Genomic DNA, 22819 nt, shown 5'->3' with positions numbered 1-22819 from the left:
ATCGGACTTATAATCTGGTCCGGATAAATATGTATTAAACAAATTCAGAAAAAGGAGAGTACTCCCGTCATCATCATGGGTTCAAGAGTCAGTGACACACACAGGTCTTACCTGGAATATGTTGATTTTGCTCCACTTTTGGTAATGTCATCTATACCAATTTATCCACTGTGAATTTTTGTATAATATAACTACGCGTCTGACAAAGGAAAAAGGAAAACAAGAAAATAAAGAGAATAAATCTATTTGAGAACATACTGAATCTGGATATCTTATTGGACTGACGATTTGATATAGTTCAATTTCGAATGCTTATTTGTTTTTTGCTCGGGAACGATAATCTGTTTTCTGTATATCCGCTGTGTTCTTTTGGTCACAGAGGAATTTTGGGACACCGGTGGCCGTTTCCATTTTGTTCCCTAAAGCAACCTTGAGAGAATCTTGACCATACTGTTACTCAAATATTGGTTTTGCGCAAGGTGTAACCTAGCCACGCTTCTAAGTTTACTAAAAGGTTTTTAGTTTGGTATGTATACAATAATCCAATAAAGGTTTACCTTATATAATTGCAGGCTGGACTGCATACAGGAGAGCTACTCAGAGGTAGCTGGAGAGCTACTAACAGCTCACAAGCTACTCGTTGGAGGCATGAACTATTAAGCATTTTTACTGGTGCAAAGCAAGCAATTCGGAGAAAAAAAACGCACTGGCTTTGCAACTGCAAACACGTTAATCGCAATGTGAAGATGTCTTTCCAACTTACAAAATATGTTTTGTGACTCATACCAACTCACAAAGAAAGGAGGCATGCAGGGCTTCACACTCGCCTGTGCGAGTCGGTGTGCAATATACTAAAGTTTGCCAACCGCAATTGGAGTCACAATCCACAGCTCAGTTACAGAGATCCGATAAAAGGTGGTAATAAATCTGCAAAGTGGAAGCTGTTACTAAGGGAGAGCTTCTACTTTGTGAGTGAGGGCTTTCGTCTTCGGGAGGGAGGGAGACAGCGGTGCTATGGGCCACTGCGTGATCACCCAGAGATTGCTTTTAAAACCAATTGTTGGCATTCGGTGCAAATGCAGGGAGAGAGGTCTACAGTCCATTGCAGGTCTCCATCCATGCATTCCATTTTAAGAGGGGGGTAGGTCACAAAAGGTTTCCTGTCTCATACATATTAATGAGGCAGGTGTTTTTGTGACCTGCGACTGGATTTTCTGGACTGTGACTGATTATTACATCAGTCGCAGAGTAATGTCGCAAAAAAGCCAGTGTGATAAAATCATTAATTAGATAGCGACCGGTAATTAGTACATGAGGCCCTTTAATGTGATGCATTCTTGCTGTGCACCAGGGTAGGCCTTAACTGCACACTTATTCAATGGGGACTACTTCAAAGTATGACTTCAAGAAGCCTCTCTGCATAACGACCCTAGAGAGGGGCTGACCCACCAGCAATTGTAAAAGGGGCTGTGGCTCATTCGGCAGCATGTTTAGAAGAGCTTATTTAGTAGGATGAATTGAGCAGGCTAGCTCTGCTGCGCGCTTAGTGGGGCTTAATTACACTTAGAGCAGACTGGGACTCAGTTTTAAGCCCTGTGTGAAGCTCCGACTTCAGCACGCCTACAAAGGTTCGCTTTATAGCATGCCTAGAGAGAGCACACGTAGCAGCACACTTAGAAGGAGCTTACCCTCCAGGAGACCTGGGTGGGCCAGAAGGGGGCTAACCAAGCATCACGCCTAGGCGCATTGATCAGCACAACTACAGAGGACCATTTCTCAAGAACACATTCTGCAGCGCATCACACCGCATTTGCAGCCACTCACCTCTTACAACCTCAGATCCAAAGTGTACGACTGCTGCTGGGAAGAGATTTGCCTAAAAAAAAAGAAATGCAAAAGACTTGATCAAGCATTGTTCTACCAGACCTTCTTGCAAGAGCTAGAACACCATCTCCCCATTCCACACACATCATCCACAAATCAGAGACAGATTGCACCCACAAACTGGAGGCCAAACAGATCTACAAAACAGGGACTGCTCTACGCCCTCAAAGAATTATACCAAAATGACAAGAATGAAACTTGTATAGAACTACAAAATAGTACCTACAAAGCTTAGATACAGCAGTGATGAACAAGTTATTTACCTTCGGTAACGCATTATCTGGTAAAGACTCTATCTAGCTGCAGATTCCTTACCTTAGAATTTCCCAGACGTCAGGCTGGATCCGGAAACATTTGCTGAACAATATCCGTTGCGCGCGCCGTTGGGTGGCTCCATTTGACTCGGCGTGATGATGTCAGCGACGTTAGAGTCGGCTAAGACATCGCTTTACCTATATAGGCACCACCCAGGCGGGCGGATCTCAGTACATGCCGGAAGCGCAGAGCTGCGAAGTAACTGGCGTAGTTGTGTGCAAAACTAGGGCCCTGAAAGGGGGAGTGACCCTAGCCCTACAACATAAGTCTGCAAGGCGAGGAGGCATGGGTGGGTCTGTAAGGAATCTGCAGCTAGAGTCTCTACCAGATAATGTGCTACCAAAGGTAAGTAACTAGGCAGAACCCAGAGCGTCCGCCTCCCCCTTTCAGTTCCGAAGCCTCCAAGATCATCTGCGGCGTACTCCAAAGATCATCCCTCAGCCTGACATTGTTCATCATCTACAAGGCCCCGCTCACCCACGTCGCCAGACTGCACGACCTCAACATCATCTCCTACGCCGACGACACACAGCTGATCCTCTCCCTCACAAAGGACCTCATCACCGCCAAGACAAACCTCCACGAAGGAATGAAAGCCGTCGCCGAATTGATGAAGAACAGCCGTCTGAAGCTGAACTTGGACAAGACGGAGGTCCTCATCCCGGCTCCACCCCCTCAGCCTGGGACGACTCCTGGTGGCCGACCGCCTTGGGAGCAGCACCTACGCCCACCGACAACGCACGGAACCTGGGGTTCATCCTCGACTCAACACTCTCCATGACCAAACAAGTCAACGCCATCTCATCCTCCTGCTTCAACACCCTCTGCATGCTCCGCAAGATCTACAGGTGGATCCCCACCGACACAAGAAAAACGATCACCCAGGCCCTCGTCAGCAGCAGGCTGGACTCCAGAAATACCCTCTATGCGGGAGCCCCGGCCAAACTGCTGAAACGACTGCAACGCATACAGAACGCCTCAGCCCGCCTGATCCTCGACATCCCTCGACACAGCCACATCACACCCCACCTGAGAGACCTGCACTGGCTGCCCGTCCAGAGGATCACCTTCAAGCTCCTCACCCACACACACAAGGCACTCCACAATACCGGACCAGCATACCTCAACAGACGACTCACCTTCTACACCCGAACCGTCAGCACCGCTCCGCCGACCGCGCCCTCGCCACCATCCCCCGCATCCGAAGAGCGACCTCCGGCTGCAGATCGTTCTCCTACCTCGTCGCCAAGACCTAGAACACCCTCCCCATCCTCCCACGGCAGACCCAAGACCGACTAACCTTCAGGAGGCTACTCAAGACCTGGCTGTTCAAGCAGTAGCTCATGCTCATTTTCAGAAGCTCTGGATACCACACTCTCCTTGCCCAGTCCGGAGCCACAAGAATGACATGGGCCCGTACGCTCCTGATCTTCTTCAGAACCCTGGGCAGGAGTGGTATGAGCGGAAAGGCATACAGCAGGCCTGAGCTCCACTCGCAACGAATAGCCACCTTGGATAGCCACCTTGGAAACTCCAGCACGCAGCACTGCTCACACTGCGCTTTCTCTTTGGAGGTGAACAAATCTAATCAAGGTTCTCCCAACTGGTGAAAGAGATCTTGTGCCACCTCTAACTGGACGCCATTTGTGATTCGCTAGGCATCGATGGCGGAGTTCGTCTGCCCTGGCATTCAGAGAACCTGCCAGGTGTTGAACCACCAGGGTTATGCCCTGTTGTTCCAGCCATGCCCAGAGACGCAGGGCCTCCCAACAAAGGGTCCACAAACCCACCCCGCCCTGCTTGTTGCACTACTACATAGTGGTGGTGATATCCGTGAACACCTGCACAAACTTCCCCTTGACAGAGGGAAGAAATGCTTTCAATGCCAACCGAATCGCTCGGAGTTCCACAAATTTATGTGGAGTCCCGACTCCACCGGAGAGCAGTGTCCCCTGATCTCCACCTCTCCCAGATTGCCACCCCATCCCAGAAGTGATGCATCTGTCACGACTGTGAGATCTAGTTGGGGAAGAGAGAGGGATCTGTCATTGACCCAATCGCGGTTTGTCAACCACCACTGCAGATCTTGCGCAGTTCCTTCTGACATCTGAACCAAATCGGTGAGATTTACCTGATGCTGTGCTAACTAGAACTTTGAGTCCCACTGAAGCCCGCGTATGCCACCTGGCATGCTTTACCAACAGGATGCAGAGGCCATGAGGCACAACAGCCTCAGAGTCAGTCTCCCCGAAATACAGGATAGAGGCCAAAACATCGGAATCATAACCTGAATATCCTGGACTCGCTGCTCGGGAGGATAGACCCTAAACTGCACTGTGTCCAGAACAGCTCCGATGAATGGGAGCGTCTGAAAAAGTGTCAGGTGTGACTTCAGCACGTTTTATAGACAACACCAGTGAATGAAGCAGGTTCGCCGTAGTCTGAAGGTGGGAGACGACAACCTGGGGCGAGGACGCCTTCAACAGCCAGTCGTCGAAGTAGGGGAAGACTGACACCCCTAACCTACGCGGATGAGCTGCGAGCACTGCCATCACCTTGGTGAACACCTGAGGGGCACTGGTCAGGCCGAAAGGGAGCATGGTAAACTGAAGGTGCTTGCGGCCTACCTTGAACCGCAGGTAACGCCTGTGGCCCGGTAGGATGGCGATGTGAAAATACGCATCCTGCAGGTCCAATGCTACCATTAGGTCTTCTAGGTCTAGGGCAAACAAGACCTGAGCTAGATTGAGCATCTTGAATTTCTACTTCTTGAGAAGAGATTGACAGTCCGAAGATCTAAAGTGGGCCGCAGCCCTTTGTTCTTCTTTAGAATCAGAAAGTGGTGGGAACAACAGACACTGCCTACTTCTGAAACCAGGCCCCCTTCTATAGCTCCCTTGGCCAAGAGAGCTGTAACTTCCTACTGGAGCAATTTTAAATTATCCTCCATCAGCCGTTCCTGATTTGGAAGAATGGGAAGAGGAAACGAAAAGAAAACCAGAGAATAGCCCTCCTGAATGATCTGCAAGATCCATTTGTCCAATGTTATTGGCCTACAGTGGTGGAGATGATGATGGATTCTCCCACCAACTGGAGTGGTGTGGTCTTGCAGAGTCAGACTAGGAGTACTTGGAGTCTGTGGCTGCCGAGGGCAGGGTGGCTGACGACTTCTGGCTTCCATTCCTAGGCCGGAATGAACCGCATCCACATCCCGGCCCGGCTTGAGAAGCCTGTGCAGGACGGTGGCTAGGATAGGGCTGACACAGCTTGAAACCCCTTCCATTGCCATCAAATGGGTGTAAGGTAGATTGGCCACAAGGAGTTGAAGAGAGGCCCAAGGATCTGGCGGCAGCTCGAGAGTCCTTGAACCTCAATAGGGACGAATCTGCATTTTCTCCAAAAAGGCAGGTTCATTTAAAGGGCATGTCCATCAGATTTGCCTGGGCATTACTTGAGAAGCCAGTTGTCCTAAGCCAGGCGTCGCGTCTCAAGGCCATTGTCATGGAAATCGATCTACCCAGTGAATCCGTCGTATCAAGGCCACACCTTATGGTGAATTTTTCTGCATCTCTTCCACCCTTAACTGTCTGAGAAAGCCCAGGCCTCCTCCGGGACTTGTGGCAGCACTTGCGCAACCGTCTCCCAAAGGAAGTGGGAGAAACATCCCAATAAGCATGTAGTATTCACCAACCGCAATGCCAGGCGGGAGGAAGAAAACAATTTCTTTCCAAATGAATCCAGCATCTTGGATTCCCTATCCAGAGGAGCGCAATGGAATGCGCCCTGTAAAGCGGAGGGCTGCACAACCAAGCTTTCTGAAGTGGGGTTTCGGCTGAGGAACTTTGTGTCGCTGGGCAATGGCAGCGGGCGATTGTCCTATTCACAGGAGTCCCTGTGCTAGGCTTGGACCACGTGCCTAGAAGGACACCAATAAGCACTTCATTAAGGGCAAAAGGGATTTTTTGAGGTGGATGGCCCAGGCTGAAGCACTTCAGTCAGGAGATTAGTCCTGACCTCCACTGAGGGCAGCTCCATCCGAGGACCTCAGCTGCCCTCTTAACCACCATGGCATAAGATGCCCCTCCTCAGTAGCAGCAGTTGACAGAGAGAGCATGCCAGTATCTGGAGACGTGTCCAGTACACTGGTTTCCCTAAGTTCTCCATAACAGTCCAACTGTTCTGCAGAGTCATCCTGATGTTCCAGAGGGTCAGTTGAGGCCGGCATGCCTCACATGGGGGCGGGAGGGGTCGCGCGGGGTGGGGGACGGGCGAGTGGTCGCGAGGGAAGAGAGGGAGGTTTAAATAATAATAATAGAAATACAAAAACTTACCTTCTCTGGGTCCCCCGTCTTCACTGCTGCGTTTGTTTCTGCTTTACTGCCTCCGCAGGAACAGGAAACAGCCAGCCTTCCTCCCCTCCCTTAAACCAATCAAAACGCTGCAATGGCAGCACTGTGATTGGTTGGGACGCCAACCACACAGGCGTCTATGGCAAGACCATTTTCTCCATGTAGGCTGCATGGAGCCTACATGGAGAAAAGGGAGAGTGCGCATGACTGGCTTGGTCGGCCCTAATGGGCCGACCAAACAGTCAAGGCCTTTAGCAGAAACATAAAATGGTATTTATGATACCATTTTATGTTTCTGCTTCTCGCACTGCACGAAAGCAGTGGGGTGACACTCCTCCGCCCACATGGAGGAGCCACCTCTGCAGAGAGTCCAAAGACCCTTTCTATTCCTCTTCTGCGCCTAACACATCCAGAAAGTGTTCAGGTGACAACATAGAACTCCCTTGGTTCAATCTACGTCGGAATCGGCGTAGAGCAACGTTTTTCCGACTCCGCGTCATAGGGGATAAGGATGGGGCTGGCACCGCCGATGGGTACTGACTTCTGAACTGACGCCAGGGGAGGTCATGGTGGTACAACCAGCGTCGACCCAGATCAGTTATCAGATCTGAGGCCCCACCGGCGCCGTGTCTGGAGCCGATGGCATTGACTTAGAAGGGTACCCTTCTGACCACGTGGAAACTGAAGGCTCACCAGAGGGGTCAGCTCACTCAAATACCCAGTGCATGGCCTCGTAGAACTCCTTGATCTGAGCGCGGGTCACTCTGGCTCTTGGAAAAGGAGGGAGGTGCGAAGTCGACCCTGGCTCTGGCTCTGTGGAACTGTGCCTAGAGCGTCAGTGCTCCTTAACTGCTTCGAGGGACAACAGTCGAGGTGAAGAATAAATCCGCTTGGACTTCTTTTTCTTCTTCTTGTGCCTCTTCCCTGAGTGCCCCGACAACCTTGAATGGGACGAAGAGGACTTTGGGCTCCGAAAATAGTCCCACATCCTCCTCTTCCTCGATCAGGATCTCCACGGAGTCTTGCTTGACGGTGTCAGCTGTCGGGCCGCAAAGGAGCTTCAAAGCTCGCTCCTGTAAATTCTTAGGAGCCATGGCCCGACAGTCCGAGCATGACTTTGGAGTGTGATCGTGCTCGAGACACTAGAGACAGACAAGGTGAGGATCGGTGACCAACATCGTGTGGGGACAGGCCCCGCATGGTTTAAATCCGGTCTTCCTCGATAAAATTCTTCGCAATCGATGGAAAAAGTCTAGGAAGTCGAGAAAAGCCTGTCAAATAGCAACAGAGGGGTAGCTCTTCCCAAATTGGTGCTTAAGTGAAGTAGAAAGAAAATAACGGACGTTGTGTGCCTGGTTGGTGCCTATTTAGATGTCATATCTGATGCTAACAACGTCATGTGTAGCCAAATGGAGCCGCCTAATGGCACGCGGAAGGGGTATTGCTCAGCAAAGGTTTTCGGATTCAGCCTGATGCCTGGTAAGTTCAAAGGTAAGGAATCTGCAGCTAGAAGTCTTGATCATATAATATTTTACACCAAGATTAAGACCCCATTTAAAACAATCAATGTAGTGAGTAAATATACACATATGTTAAGACGGAAAACACAAACCTGCCAATGTGTGCTAGAAGTAGCTTCCATAGTTGTATCAGGGCTTTGATAAACCCTCAAATTTCATCCATAAAACTGCCAGAGGCTGAACCCACAAATCTGACTCAATGTATAATTCTCTTTATACCCCAGAACCTGTACCCACAAAACAGAGCTTCAAAACGCCCTTATAAATTTCCCAGCCCTTAGAGAACTCCAACAAGCCAGACACCATCACAATGCATGCAAATAATTTGCCATGGCACTCTGTTTTGTTGTACTCTATGATCTTGCAAACATCTAATTTACCCCATTTGACTCAAAGCTCTTCTCTTTAGACCAGAGTAGAAGGAAGGTCATAATTTCACAGACCCAGGCAATAGCAAACATTGGCAAAGCCAATATATTTGATGTTGAAAAGATTGTACAATGGTTTATTTTTAATTTGTAAGCATATGCCTCAAAGAAAAAGACATGCAGTCATCTAAACGTGCCAACCATATGCTTGCAATAAAAAAATTACATTTAAAAAACAAAAAAATAACCATTGCATACAGGTTTAATAGAATACAATGCTTGATTCTTGGCAGGCAGATTTTATTAAAACAAATATAGAAACCCTTTTTTGTTTTAATGCACTTCACAGAAAAATATGATTCCTCCTGAAAGAAAGAAAATGTTTTACTGGATTTGAATTACATTAACCTTAAAACATAGTTAAAATACCAAAGATAACAGGAAATAAAATACAAATGGAAAGCTATAAAATCATTGACAAAGTAAATCATTGACCCATTAGGCCTAGCACTGAAGTTCACTTCTTTTTTAGAGGGATGTGTATGTGATCAGCCAAAAATCCATCATTCAGGGCCAGTAGCTGAAGTGGGCTGCCCCACTGCCCCATACTACATGTTATGGTGGGTGGAAGCAAAATGTGAGAGATGAACAGACCAATGGATGAAGAGGGCTGACCCAATGCCCATTTATGTATGTGTATATGCATGTCTTTTTTTATGTATTACTATTTTGATTACATGAGGCTGTCAGTCTCTAGGCCAGATGTAAATATTTACTCTATTCAGCCAGCCTATTACAGGGCCTGCTGTTCAGTGTTGTGAGGGCTTTGAACCAGCCTGCAAGCAGATCCAGGTTTAACCTCAGTGCACTTACCATTAATCCAAATTACCATTATTAGCTAAGATTAGCTCCACTCTACAATAAGCAAAGGAAATGTGTTCCTGTGGATTATTCAAAATCTGCCAGACAAGGACTACAGCTTGACTATATTGCTCAATGAATCAGAGCTGGTTTGCTATGACTTAATCAACAAAAACTGAATGGCCCCAACTACATTACTTCCAAAGCAGTGTTACACCGGCCATTCCAAATGTTGATCCACCCTCACCTGCATTCATACTAGTCTTTGTTACAGCCACAACACTTATTCAGAATGTATCTTGCCAAACAACATCCAAGTCACATATTACACAATTAGTCTGCAGACATTAAATCCACACTGGTAATGCTCTTCGTAAATAGGTCGAGAACAGTCTCCTTCCTCAAATAAACCACCATACGATCCATTCTCAAAACAAACTCTCCAGCCTAAAAATCGCCTTCAACTGTTGATTCATTGCTTATATGCCCATTGAATCTATGATCCTAAACAATACCAAGGTAGCCCAATTACAAGCTTTCCTCAGTGCCCACAATCTTCTCAACATGTTCACTATCTGTGCTCACCATGGAAAGAAAATTGCAACACTACATTTGGGAACCAGACCTGCAATTTGACTGATTGTGGATGCATGTCTTGTAGCTCTTGCATGGTCTAAAGGATTTTTGATGCATTGCACCAAAATATCCTGCTTCACAAATCATCTTACGTATCTGGAGATGAAAACTTGCCTTCCCTGGTTTGTCTATTTTCTACACAAACCATAAGAGCAATTGAAATAAGGTGGGTTCCTCTCAGACTACATTCTGGTATTCTCCATGGATCCTAATGCATTGTGGCATTACCAATTGAACAACTACTATTATCCTTTCTATCTTTTAGGATTATCAGCAACCTAAACTGCTTTTACCCTAATGTTTTTCTATAAATGTAGGTTTGGAGCAGTACATGTTTGTATGGAGTTTCAATGTTGCCCATGTTACCAATCCTGTACATGCTACTGTGAAAAATATTGCACTGTTATGTTGATCATTACTGAAAACATGCAAAAGAGACAAAAAAAAACAAAAGAAAAAGCAGCAGCTTTGAATCTGTCTTGTGAATTACATACTGGCCCAAGAACCAGGTGCAGGACTTCCTGGGGATAGATGCGTTCTACCTGACATCTGTGAAGAACTAGTGTCACAGAGAAAACAAAGGATGGGTGGAATATCTGCATTAATCATAGCCACTGGTACTAATTCAGGGCCACAACCAGCCCACCATTGCTTTCTCCAACTGTGCCACTCTATACAAAGACCACCCATAAGCAAATCAGTCTTAGTCCTTCATTAGGGGTAGCCCAAGAACAACTGTCACATCTTGGTCCCCCAGAAGGGAATACAAGCACCCTACGCATTAGTTGGGCCTCATCAGTGAGGGGCAGTTTCAGTTCTATTCCACAGTGAGCACAAGGCCCAAGCCTGGGTACAACAACTGCATTTAAGGTGTCTCACTTAGAAAAACAAACAAGCATTTGCAATGCAACAGGTCATGCCGTTAGGACCTTATAAGTATTTACTTTAATACTATGCACGAAGCAGTGAAATGGTGCAGTACCACAGGATACCACTAGGGACCTCTTTTGGCCACATAGGGTACTATACCCAGTGTGGGATCGTGCTCAGAGATACGAAGGCCATTTATAGAATAATACTAGCAGTGGGGAAACCCGATCCATGGAGCTATCGACGTTGTAAATGGCACGTTCTCGAAAAGAAAGGCGCGGCCACCATATTTCAAGATAAAGTGAAGATTGCCGCGCTGCAATAAAAGACAGTAAATAAATAAAAAATGCTATTAGATACATTTCTGCAAACATGCCACGCAGTAACAAAATAAATAATCTGAAATGGTGGCCGAGGTGCATTTATTGCAAGCAGTTCGGCCGACTGAAGTTAAAGGCCCGGTCTCCATAAGAAGGCAGCAGACGGGAGGAGTGTAGAATAGGCAGGGTTTTTTTCTGTGAAGGAAAGGTGGACACCCCAAAGTGAGATGCAGCGCCGAAGCTGCAAGTGAAAGATAAAGCGCAATGCTCATGAAACTGGTGCCGTGCTGAGAGTTAAATTATGCTTTAAGTTATTTATTTAAAAAATGGAGGTGGGCAAGCTGCGCCATGCAGAACAAAAGAAAGGCGCAGCCGCCATACTTCAAGATAAAGCTCAGCATGCCATGCTGCACCAAAGGAAACAAAATATATTCTAAATACCATTAGGGTTGGTGAAGTGCGGTCGGGAAGTGTTAGCTCCGTGCCTGCAACACTAGCTTATTAAGAAAAAAGTGCTCTGACATTTTAAATGTAACACACAAAGTAAGGGCACATGTAAGAGGGGCAGTTCTTATGTGAGGTTACAAGAGTAGAAAAGGAGAGACTAAGGAGGAACGACTAAGCAAACGAACAAAAGAAAGAAAAGCAATTACTTAAGTCAGTCACAAGAGCCAATTGAAAACATGGGCGGGAAATGGGCAGTGATTAAAGCCCATATCCTGAACACGGCACGTCTTAAAAAGACAGCGCACACGCTGCCTAGGCAAGACCAAAATAAACTGCCTTCCAACTGCCACGCCTCTTCAACTGGTGCCATGCCGATATGGTTCACTAGGTTTGAATTGTTTCACTGAAGAGTAGATTCCACAGAACTACTTTCAGTAATGTTTCATTTACATTGCAGAAACTAAGCCGAGTCATGCACCTTGACTGTTCACAACACATTACATGCAGCCATGCAGGCTATCCGTGAAAACAGGCCTCTTCAAAATGTTAGTCTGCTGAAATAAGACAGAACCTCCATCTACAAAAAAACACTGTGAAACGGACAGGCATTTCTCGAGAAAAAACACTTCTGATCTGCTAGTGAGCACATACTCAAATAAGAACAACATTTAACAAGTTTGTTCCAGCACTTGGACAAAGCTGGAGAAGTGCTTCACATATAAGGAAGCAAGGCAAGCACAGATAAATAAAGGTGAACCAAATGTTAGCACCCAGGCTGTGCATATGTGCAACGTGGTGCTACAAGTCTGCATTCCTTGAAAGCAGGATTGCAGCAACTACAGTGGCCTTGGGAATCACACACAACGTTGGCTAACATATAGGAAGCAAAGCTTTAACAAGTAAAGTTTTCTGATCTCATTAGCATTATATCAGCGTCATGTTTTGTTAACATTGACAGGCACTGCGTGTATTTTACGACTCAATGGGATTAATATTTTTCACAAACAAATATCAAATCAAAAATAGTAATGAAGCACAGCGATTGCAAATTCCAGGGAAATAAAAGAGTGTGAATACATTTGGCTTCACTTGTTCAATACGGGTAAAGTACGACTAAATCATCAGCTATTATATCGAAAGTTGCAAAATATATATAGTGGGAGGCGAGCTTCACTTAAGCACAAGTGCCATTTGTAAATGGGACCATCCTGTGAGGCCAGTGTGCTTTAAACGAGACTATAATCTAATGGTAATTCGACACTCCTTCACAGGAAACAACAGTGATATGAGTTATGTTTAAGTACATTCATAACCAGAAACATGCTGGAAAGCTGGTTTTGTGGTAGGTGGATTTTGAGAATAAAGATGGCACATGTGGCTTTTTCTTCATATGTGCTGCATGCTAGGGCATCCAAGTTGCATTTCAAGTAGATAACAAGAGGTGGCAGGTCTGATACAGTTCAATACAGCACTTAAAGATGGCAGCGCTAAAAGAAAGCAGACCTATGCCGGTGAGTTATCGCTCTTCTCCCGCAAATGAGGATGTTCTGGGGGACAGCAGACAATCATGGACACCCATGGAAAAGCATTTGTATTGCCCCGCTCCCTTCCCCTCATAGCAAATACACACCACCCAGGACAGCTAATGCTGAATGTCCTGCTTCGTTTGGTGTCATTTGAGCCACAACATAGCTCCAAAGCATTGCGTGGTGCACAGTTGGTTCTGTCGAGCACAGGCTTAGGATACAACAATACACCGATCAGGCAAGCGATGCCCGAGTAAAATAAATAAATAAGTGGCATGAAAAGCATAGATATACGAAGGGGACTGGAACGTTCTACATTTGTATTCCTCTATATAATTTTTGATTTTAAGGTTGGTAGAATAAAGATTTATCTTTTGTCAGGGTAGCACATGGAGAATATCCGGGGTTCTTTGAAATGCATTATGTAATAGCTGCAGGAGATAGTTATTTGCGCATTTTCTTTTGTTTTCGATCATGTGTGGTCGGGTTGAATGCGAAGAGAGTCTGTTCGTTTTTAGATGCACACAGCTGCAGAAGTGAGTGGGACTCAGAAAGCGCATGTGCGCACACAACTGATATTACAAATGGACAGCTTACCAAGCAAAAGTAAACAAACAGGAGAGAGGCTGTGGTATAACCTCCACAGCTGCCAGCTGCAGACTTATGGAACCGAGTTTGATTCTCGGCATATGTAGTGCCTTTAAAAAAAAAAAAAAAAATTAAATACCTGACTATCAATCACAATTGCAGGAATGCCAATAACCTAAATAAAAAAATCCAGCAGCAGCAGCTGGAGGCTGCGCCGTCAGGACGACCAGGAGGAGCCATGATCACAGAGTGGGAGTGGTGGGGAGTGACAACGCCACCAAAAACAAAACAATAAAATTAACATTGCGCGAAGCCTGTAAAAGTTAAATAAACAAACAAAAACATTGCACAAAGCATGTGCAGAATGAGTATCAGCCGTGAAGTGGAAGCACTGGTTAATGATTCTGCAAAGAACCTTTCAACCTGCATGAAGTAAAGATAACGAGCAGAGGAAGGCCAACAAAAAGAAAAGAGTGCTCTCCAAATCCCATAAATTAACACGAAGAGTATTAGCACATGTAAAGGGGACAGTCCTCATGGGAGAAAAGGAGGGACTACTAAGCATATTAACCAATGAAAAGCAAGCATTTAGGAAGGACAGAAAGAGGAACCTATAAAAAAGATGGGCGTTTTTTTAAGCCATATACTAGATACAACAGGTCTCGTTGAGACCGTGCAAGCGCTGCCTAGGCAAGACCTAAAAACTGATTAGAGGAATTCTTGAACTAATCCCTGTTACTGGTAAATACTTAAGCGCCCAATCCACCCCATCACTTTTTTGCCAGTCATGAGGTACCTGGCCATGGAGGCAGAGGCATCGTCATATCATATCAGGACAACAAGCCTATTTACCTAAACACCAGGAGTTTAACGACATCTCACCATTAAGGACCCATCGTCCACTTTTCTGTGTAAAACTCGTTTGTTATTTGTCAAAGCATGCTTCACGGAGTTCAACATGGCTGGAGGGCAGGCACATGGCCACTATGTGTGACTACACAAGATGGTGTGCTTTTGTAGACTGTCCTTGTCAACAGTGCCCACAGCATGATAGAGTTACCTGTGGCTTGGGTACCTCTCCTCGAAACCAAAGTTATCTGGTGTTCAGAGAGGAAGCACAGATTTCCATCCCTTTCCATTGTAAAGTGTGCGTTTTCTGCTGCAGGATGAATCTCAAACCTCCTCCACCTATACCTGTGTTGCTGGCTGTCTTATTGCAACATGAGCTCTATAACTGTACTAGTTTCAGGTCAATGCGTACACTGACCAGGACCAGTTCAGGCTAGCCTGACCTCGGACTGCCCACCTGTAAGACAGCACGCATAAATCTATACATATCAGGCAAGATGCACAACTCAATGATTGGAAGAATATTTTGAAATGTACAGAAAGCACAATTTTGGTTGGCCCATTCTTCCAATCAGTCACAAAAGTGGGATAAATACTATTTCGCCGATTTGTACATCCTGTGGACTTCGACTATACTTATGAGATAATTGCTGGAATGACATTTGTCAAGAACACAAGCTTTGCTAATGACTGTGCTCCTTCAGGCTGCAAGACTAGAAAGGACACTTTACTGCTGTCACCAATGTAGAAAACAGAAGCTGTACTGGTCTTCCGAGCAGACCCCTGAATATTTGGAAAATGTGCGAAAGATCCAGCTGACTGACGATCTGTATAGCGGGTGTCAAGTCAGCCAGATGATATTAGAATCCTGAAGAACACCTAGCCCTTGATAAAAGCCAAAGCACTGCCTGAGGTTGAGGAGCTGCCCCCTCCCTGCATCCACAAATGACATCTGTGGTGAATCTACACTGGCCTCGAGCACCAATGCTCCGCGGTTTCCCATATCTATTAGCACCTAGCCTGAGTTTGCCAGGGGTTTATTGACTTCACAGTCTCCCCTTAGCTATAGCAGGTTGTGCAGGTTCTAGAACATTTTAAATCACTCTCTCATTTTAGAAGTCATCACTGTTTGAACCAGCAGTTGGACCCCAGCACTAAATCCCAGTTGGTTGGTGAAGCATGGTGGGCCAGTGGGTGAAAGATCTGGACCAAAAATGAGCCTTTCATAAGAGAAGGACCTGTAAAGCTTGGCAACTCTGAACTAAACAGTGGACGCCCTAGTACTTCCCCTTCCCCCTCATTTGCAAGAGCTGGTCCTCAACTGTTCTCTGTCTGAACTCTGTACTTATTAGAGACTAACTACTCGATCCCCAGTAAGCAGTTGGAACTCAAAAGTGGTCGTTTTTTGGTTAAAGGATTTGACCATTTTAACTCGAAACTAAGCAGCTTGAGACTCTGCCCACTAACTTGTCTGGTTTGCACTCAGTCAGCAAACTTTGAAACAAAAGGCCTAGCGCATCATAGCAATCCTGCTACACTGTAATGCTTTGTCTGACACCTTTGCCTCAGCCTTATTGAGTGAACATAGTCCGTGAACAACGTGGCAACATTAAAAAGGTTGATCATGAACACTGAACCGCAAGGCTCAACACTAGCTTAAAAGCTCACACTTATATAATAGAAACAACAGTACCCAAACAATAAACTGTTATACACTGAAACCACCAGGACCTCGGAAAAAGGCATCACGGTCTACTACTGCTAATAAGTTATCTCAGGTAGGCAGTGATCCAGTTGGCAAAGTTAAAATATGGACACTGAAAAATATCTTCACCAGGTGCCTCTATTTGTGTCCTTTGCAACCACTCCAGCATTTACAAGTATTCAAGGAGCCGGATTTGATAATGACCGGCTAGGAAACAACAGCTAATTGACCTCTCTGCTGGCTGCCAATACTGCCGCCACCTGCATTAAAACTTCAGAGACTCTAATAGGATGACTCAGACCCAGGAAGACCTTCAGAGTCTCCACCAACATGGGCACCTACTAAAGAACGACCAAGGTAAGAAGACTGCAGAAGTGGCAGCCCTCTTGGGCCTCACACTTACGAGTTGTCTTTAAGTAAGATGCAGCTTACTGCTCCTGAGCAAGGCCATGGACAACCTTCTCCAGTCAAGTATGTGGAGAATAAGGATCGGAACAAAGAGGGGCGTGGCTAGCAGCCAAGCATGGCGGCTGCTTCATAGAGGAGCTCCGGACCCGGACCACCACGATCCTACCGTGCGTGGGCTGTAATGATCTACTAAGCCCCTCAAAACGCGGAGGACAGTGGCGGGGACCGGCGGAGACGGTCCGGTGAAATCGGGAAGTCGGAGGGACACCCGCAGCGCAAGCTGTGGCCTCGGCGGCCCCATGACGCAGGCAGCCCGTTGAAGGCGAGGACCCGCGGTGGTGCTGGATGCAGGGCTCCGTCGAGCTGGAGAGACGGTGAGTCCGTGCCCGGACCGGAGCGGTGCGGCCGCGACTCTGATCGGACTGTTGGTTTGTGGGGGAAAGGAAACTAGTAGGGCGACGGGCGCGCCCCCCGCATGAAGGGCCGCAACGGGTGAAGAGCAGCGGACAGGGCAGCCACGCGAGGCCGTGGATGCGGTGAGGCCTGCTCATGGTTGTAGCAGGGTGTGATAAGACACGAGGAGCGTAAATATTTGCTGGAGGACCTGCGTGTGGAGTCTGGCGGGTCTGGCCAACAGTGCATGGTGAGCAAGCCCCCCCTGATGCTACTGGTGGCAGAAGTGTGCACGGAGGTACACTCCATAATGGGACTGATGCGACGTAATGAACCTGACGGACCCGTGTGTGACCAGAGAGGAACCCCGGTGGGTCCGTTTGCGGTGCCGCCCTGCACTACCACGGCCATTATACCCCTGGTGCATGCCGAGGAAGGCGTACTCGATACATGCTGGAGCGGCCTAGAACATTGTGCGACCAGCGCGGCGTGCACAGCGCCGGCGCGAGGCGGTGAAGATCTGTCACCAGGCATAACGCAGCGAGTGTGCATAGATGGGGCAGCGGCATGAGGCCAGTGACTGAAGTAATCAGTATCACAGCTTGGTGTGCTTCGAGATAAAGAAGGAGGGGGCACGTGATTGACCGACAGGAGCCCCGGGCCAGGACCTGGTGACAGCTGTGCTGAAAATGCCTGTAGCCGGAACGAGGGGCAAAATGGGACGCAAAGGGGTGAAGCCTCAGGAACAAGGAGAACACAGCGCGGTCCCAGAGACGATGGCGACGGCACACTGCAATCCTGGGGACGCTACAACACTGGTTGCACCAGTACACGCGGACAAGCTGGATCTCATCCTGCAGGAAGTGCGCGATTCTCGGAAAGCGATTGAACTCCAAATCGGAACCCTCACCACTGGCCTTAACTTACTTCAAGCGGACCACGCAAAACTTGCGGACAAAGTGAAAGATAATGCTGTTGCACTTGAAGAAGTGATTCCTCGGCAGTCGCAGGCGGACTCCAAGATTGCACAACTACAGGAACAAGTGGCCACATTGCTGGACAGGGTGGAGGATGCAGAAGGGCGGGCCAGACGGAACAACATCCGCGTCATCGGGCTACCGGAGAAAAGTGAAGGTAACGATGCGACCAGGTATATGGAGAAATGGCTCCGGGACCATGTCACTAATGAAGGACTCTCCACGCAATATTGTATTGAGAGAGTGCACAGGATACCTACGGGCCGCCCTAAGCCGGGTGCCCCACCTAGACCCTTAATTGTGAAACTACTGAACTTCCGCGACAGAGACATCCTCTTACAGAAAGCCTGGGAGACATCCCCTATAAATTTCGAGAATACAAAAATCTCCCTCTACCCAGACTATACAATGATGGTCCAAAAACAACGCTCTTCTTTTCTAGCAGTCAAAAAGAAACTCTGTGACTTAAATTTGAAATATGCACTGCTTTTCCCGGCCCGCTTGAAAGTCATACATGACCAAAAATCCTATTTCTTCGAAAGCCCCGGTGATACAGAAGATTGGATAGAGGTGATGGACCTGACACACGCTACGCCGCTGGCCTCTCGACCGGCTGTGAAGACTACGACGGGCCCGGGGAGATCCCCAAGGCGAAACTCGACAAAGACACGCCGGACTCCTGCACGGCAATACCTCACAATGCAGCAGATGCAACACGACAAATCTCAGGCACTTGTGGTGGCCGCCACGTTCACACAAGATTCGAGCAAAACGGCCAAGACCTCTTCGGAAGAGGAAGCAACGCTTGAGTCGGACTCAGAGGGCAGCCTGGCTCGGTTTCCATCCGCGACCCCGCAAGTTATTAAAGATCTATATGGCTGACTGTACCCGCAAGTATAAGAATGCATTTCTGTAATGTAACAAATCAAAGGGCTTTGATATACGATAAGCAGTTCTACTGGCTCACGTACAATGTGGTTTAATGATTTGGCCTAGGGTCCGTAGAAGCTTCACCGTCTTATTGTTTAACAGAATACACCGCATGACGGGCGCTAGCGATGTCCCCTACATGGCGAAGGCGCTATACACGACCATTGAGTCTTTATTGTTTCAGTTAAGTTGTATGGTCTGGTATAGTTGGAAGACCAGACCAAGTATTGGGATGTTTGGGGGGGTGGGAAGTCTCACAGTCTGGCGCTGGGACACAAGATTGCTTTATTTAGTCAAAACACGCGTCTCCCACAGAACACAAGGAAAAAGACATGACGACACAGGGTAAATACACTATTATAACATGGAATATCAGGGGTATGGGTACCGCGCAGAAATGGCATAGAATACATGCGCAGTTACAACGTCGTAAGGCGCAAATAGTATACCTGCAGGAGTCTCACATGATCGACAGCGAGGTGGCAAAATTGCGGAAGAACTGGAGGGGGCATATCTTCTCAACCTCGTACTCTAGCTATGCAAGGGGAACCACCATCTGGGTACGACATGGAGTCCCATTTACAGCACTGGAACAGAGGGTGGATAAACTAGGGAGATACATATTTGTAAGAGGGACGCTAGATGGACAGCCAATAGTCCTGGGAACGGTATATGCCCCGAAATTTGAACAAGATAAATACTGGGATATAGTGAGTGGAGCACTGGTAGGTTGGGACTCGCAACCATGGATACTGGGGGGAGACTGTAATGCTGTAATGGATGTAGCGCTAGATAGATCACATCTGCCACTGCACGGAGCAGGCGTTCAGAGACAAGCGGAAGCATTGGGCAGATGGGCAAATGGGTGGGACTTATGTGATGTCTGGAGGATGAAACACCCCACGCACAGGGAATACTCCTACTACTCTACAGTACATGACCTACATACGCGAATAGACAGAATCTACTGCTCCAATAGGATAGCAATGCAAACGCTACAGGTTACATATTTGCCAAAAACTTTCTCAGATCATAATCCGATGGAAGTGACCTTAGCGTGGGGGAGGGTTCCTACCCCGGTGCCCACATGGAGACTATGGCCACAGCTACTGGAGGACTGTATTCCGTAACGACATAGCGGTGACCATCGAGCAGTACTTTGCAGAAAACAGAGACATGGCGACGAGCAAACTAATAGAATGGGACGCCTTCAAAGCCGTGATCCGGGGAAAAGCGATAGGCACGATAGTGGGCGCTAGATAGGAAATACATAGAACATTGATAGAGGTGGAAGGCAGAATGGGGAAACTAGAACAGGAGGTCATAACAAACGCCGGCTCCAAGGGCCCGCTACAAGAAGCGAGAATAAGGCATGCTGAACTCTTAAGAGTCTTTGCGGGTCATGGATTATCAAGCATACACGAAAAGAGCACACGCTGAGGCGGACAGATCTGGGGCGCTATTGGCCAAGATACTCCGGGACCCCCTCCCAGCGGTGGTTATACCCGAAATTCAGCTGGCAGATGGGACGAAGGTCACTACGCAGGCAGATATCAACACAGCCTTTAGACACTATTACACTGCATTATACAGCATTGCAGGCCCACCCCTGCACCACATGCAGAAGCCTTCCTTTCTGACCTAACATATCCACGACTCACAGAGACAGCCCAGAAAGCTCTCACAGGACCCATTGCCCAATCCGCGATTCGAATAGCCTTAAAGGGCCTTCCGCGTAATAAAACCCCTGGTATAGACGGACTCCCCGCAGAATTTTATAGCGCATACTCAGAAGCCCTGGTACCGCAATTGGAAATGCTATACAAAACAGCATGGGACAAGGGATCTTTGCCGAATACAATGGCGCAAGCGTTAGTAATATCCCCTCCGAAGCCTGTAAGAGACCACACGAATATGGCCAATTACCGGCCGTTGTCTCTGCTCAGCACGGAATATAAAATACTAAGTAAGGTGCTAGCTAATAGGCTGTTACCATCTTTGCCTGGATTAATCCATATTGACCAGACAGGGTTCCTTCCGTCACGAAGCACGTCATTAAATATTAGAAAGTTGCATCATTTAATGACAGAAGCCCCGACCCTCTACCCGCATGCGGGTTGTCTCTCCTTTGATCTGAGACAAGCCTTTGATTCTATTAGCTGGGAGTACATGTTCCAGGCCCTGGCGAAGTTTGGAGTTCCAGAGGGGTATATAGCCTGGTTGTGCTTACTCTATAAGGCTCCTACGCCACGAGCAAGAACCGGCAATCATATTTCGGAGGAATATTTCATACATAAAGGGACCAGACAGGGTTGCCCCCTATCCCATCTAATTTTCATACTAGCATTAGAACCACTAGCAATAGCACTGCGTAAAGATTTCATGGACCGAGGCATAGTGTTGGGGAATGTGACATCTTTTCTCGGCATATGCCGATGACATCCTATTGTATCTGCGGGACCTTACTGTGCCAATGGGCTCAATACACAACATGTTCCGACAATTTGAACAGATATCTGAGCTGGCCATCAATGTTGAGAAATCATATGCTTTCTTCTTCACAGACCATGTGGAAATAGACAATATGGCCTTTGGGGATGCTCAGCTGGAGGTGGCCCAGAATACCTTTAAGTACCTTGGCATACAAATATACAGGGCACATGGAGACATGTTAGATGGAAACTTGCACAAAGCAATCCGAGCTCTGGGGTCCAGCATAGGGTTCTGGACGACACTGCCACTCTCTGCAATGGGGAGGGTAGCCATAGCAAAAATGGTGGTGCTGCCGAGGCTTTTGTACTACTTTACGAACTAACCGCTAAAAGTGCCGCAGGCCACATTCCAATTACTGAACACAATGCTCACTGAACTTATTTGGGGGAATGGCCGGCGACGGATAAGTCTAAAGAAACTACATGTAAGCACACAAATGGGAGGCCTGGGCGTTCCGGACCTGAGAGCATACTATTATGTCAATTACAATGGCTATCATATTGGACGGCGGGACGCAACCTGCAGGAACCAGGACTTACAATGACAGACATAGACAAAGGCGTCCTACATACGCTATTATTACCGGGTAGTAGACCGCGGAATGATCTTCCCCCATTGTTGACCACAGCGCTCTGCTGCTGGAAGGTGGCGCTACAATACACACGGCCACCCCCAGCATATGCAGGCAACATTCCCTTATTGAGGATTCCCCAACCAGGGGGCACACTTACGAAGCGCAGGTTGAAGCCCTGGTTGGAAGCAGGAGTTAGCACGATGGCCGATCTCTTTGGCGATGGAACACTATTAGATCATGACACCTTCGTAAACGAAATGGGGGTCCCGGCACATTTATATATAATACATGCTGCACTGCTGAGATACATCAGGATGCACTGGGCCCCGCAAAGACAGGAACCCACTAACAACAAGCTAGTTTGGATGATATATTACATGGGGAGAGGTAGACACCTTATTAGATGGATCTACACAGGCATTAGCTCACATACGGGAGCCGACCTTACTGCACTGAGGGCAGCATGGGCGGGGGACGTAGGCAGGGTCATCACGGATAAAGAATGGGCACGGATACTGGAATACCCAAGGAAGACTTCAAGGAACGCAAAGTTCAAATTCATACAGACAATGGTACTGCACCGTGCTTATCTTACCCCACATAAATTAAATCGAATGTTCCCACATAACCCACACTACTGCCCACGATGCCTACTAGAGGGAGCATGCATACTGCATATGCTGTGGACCTGCCCTAAAGTACAGGGATACTGGGACACTGTCAGACAGAGGATAGGGGAATTGACAAACCGGGAAATACAGAATACACTGGAGGAATGCATCTTAGGGCTCCACAAACAAGCCTCA

The 22819-nt window shown here is 47.5% G+C and overlaps 1 protein-coding gene across 1 annotated transcript in view; it reads right to left on the bottom strand.

Moving 5' to 3' along the window:
- ASPSCR1 (ASPSCR1 tether for SLC2A4, UBX domain containing) overlaps window positions 1–22819 on the bottom strand; it is an 837953-nt gene that overhangs the window by 141318 nt on the left and 673816 nt on the right. The window contains exon 13 of the mRNA XM_085617557.1: window positions 1825–1876. Within this exon, the coding sequence (XP_085473683.1) occupies window positions 1825–1876 (52 nt within the window). The remainder of the gene's footprint in view (window positions 1–1824; window positions 1877–22819) is intronic.

Source organism: Triturus cristatus, chromosome 7, assembly GCF_964204655.1.
Source record: "Triturus cristatus chromosome 7, aTriCri1.1, whole genome shotgun sequence".
In the NCBI taxonomy this organism is placed as follows: domain Eukaryota; kingdom Metazoa; phylum Chordata; class Amphibia; order Caudata; family Salamandridae; genus Triturus; species Triturus cristatus.
The sequence above is the reverse complement of the archived record's forward strand: the minus strand, read 5'-3'. Positions and strand labels throughout refer to the sequence as shown.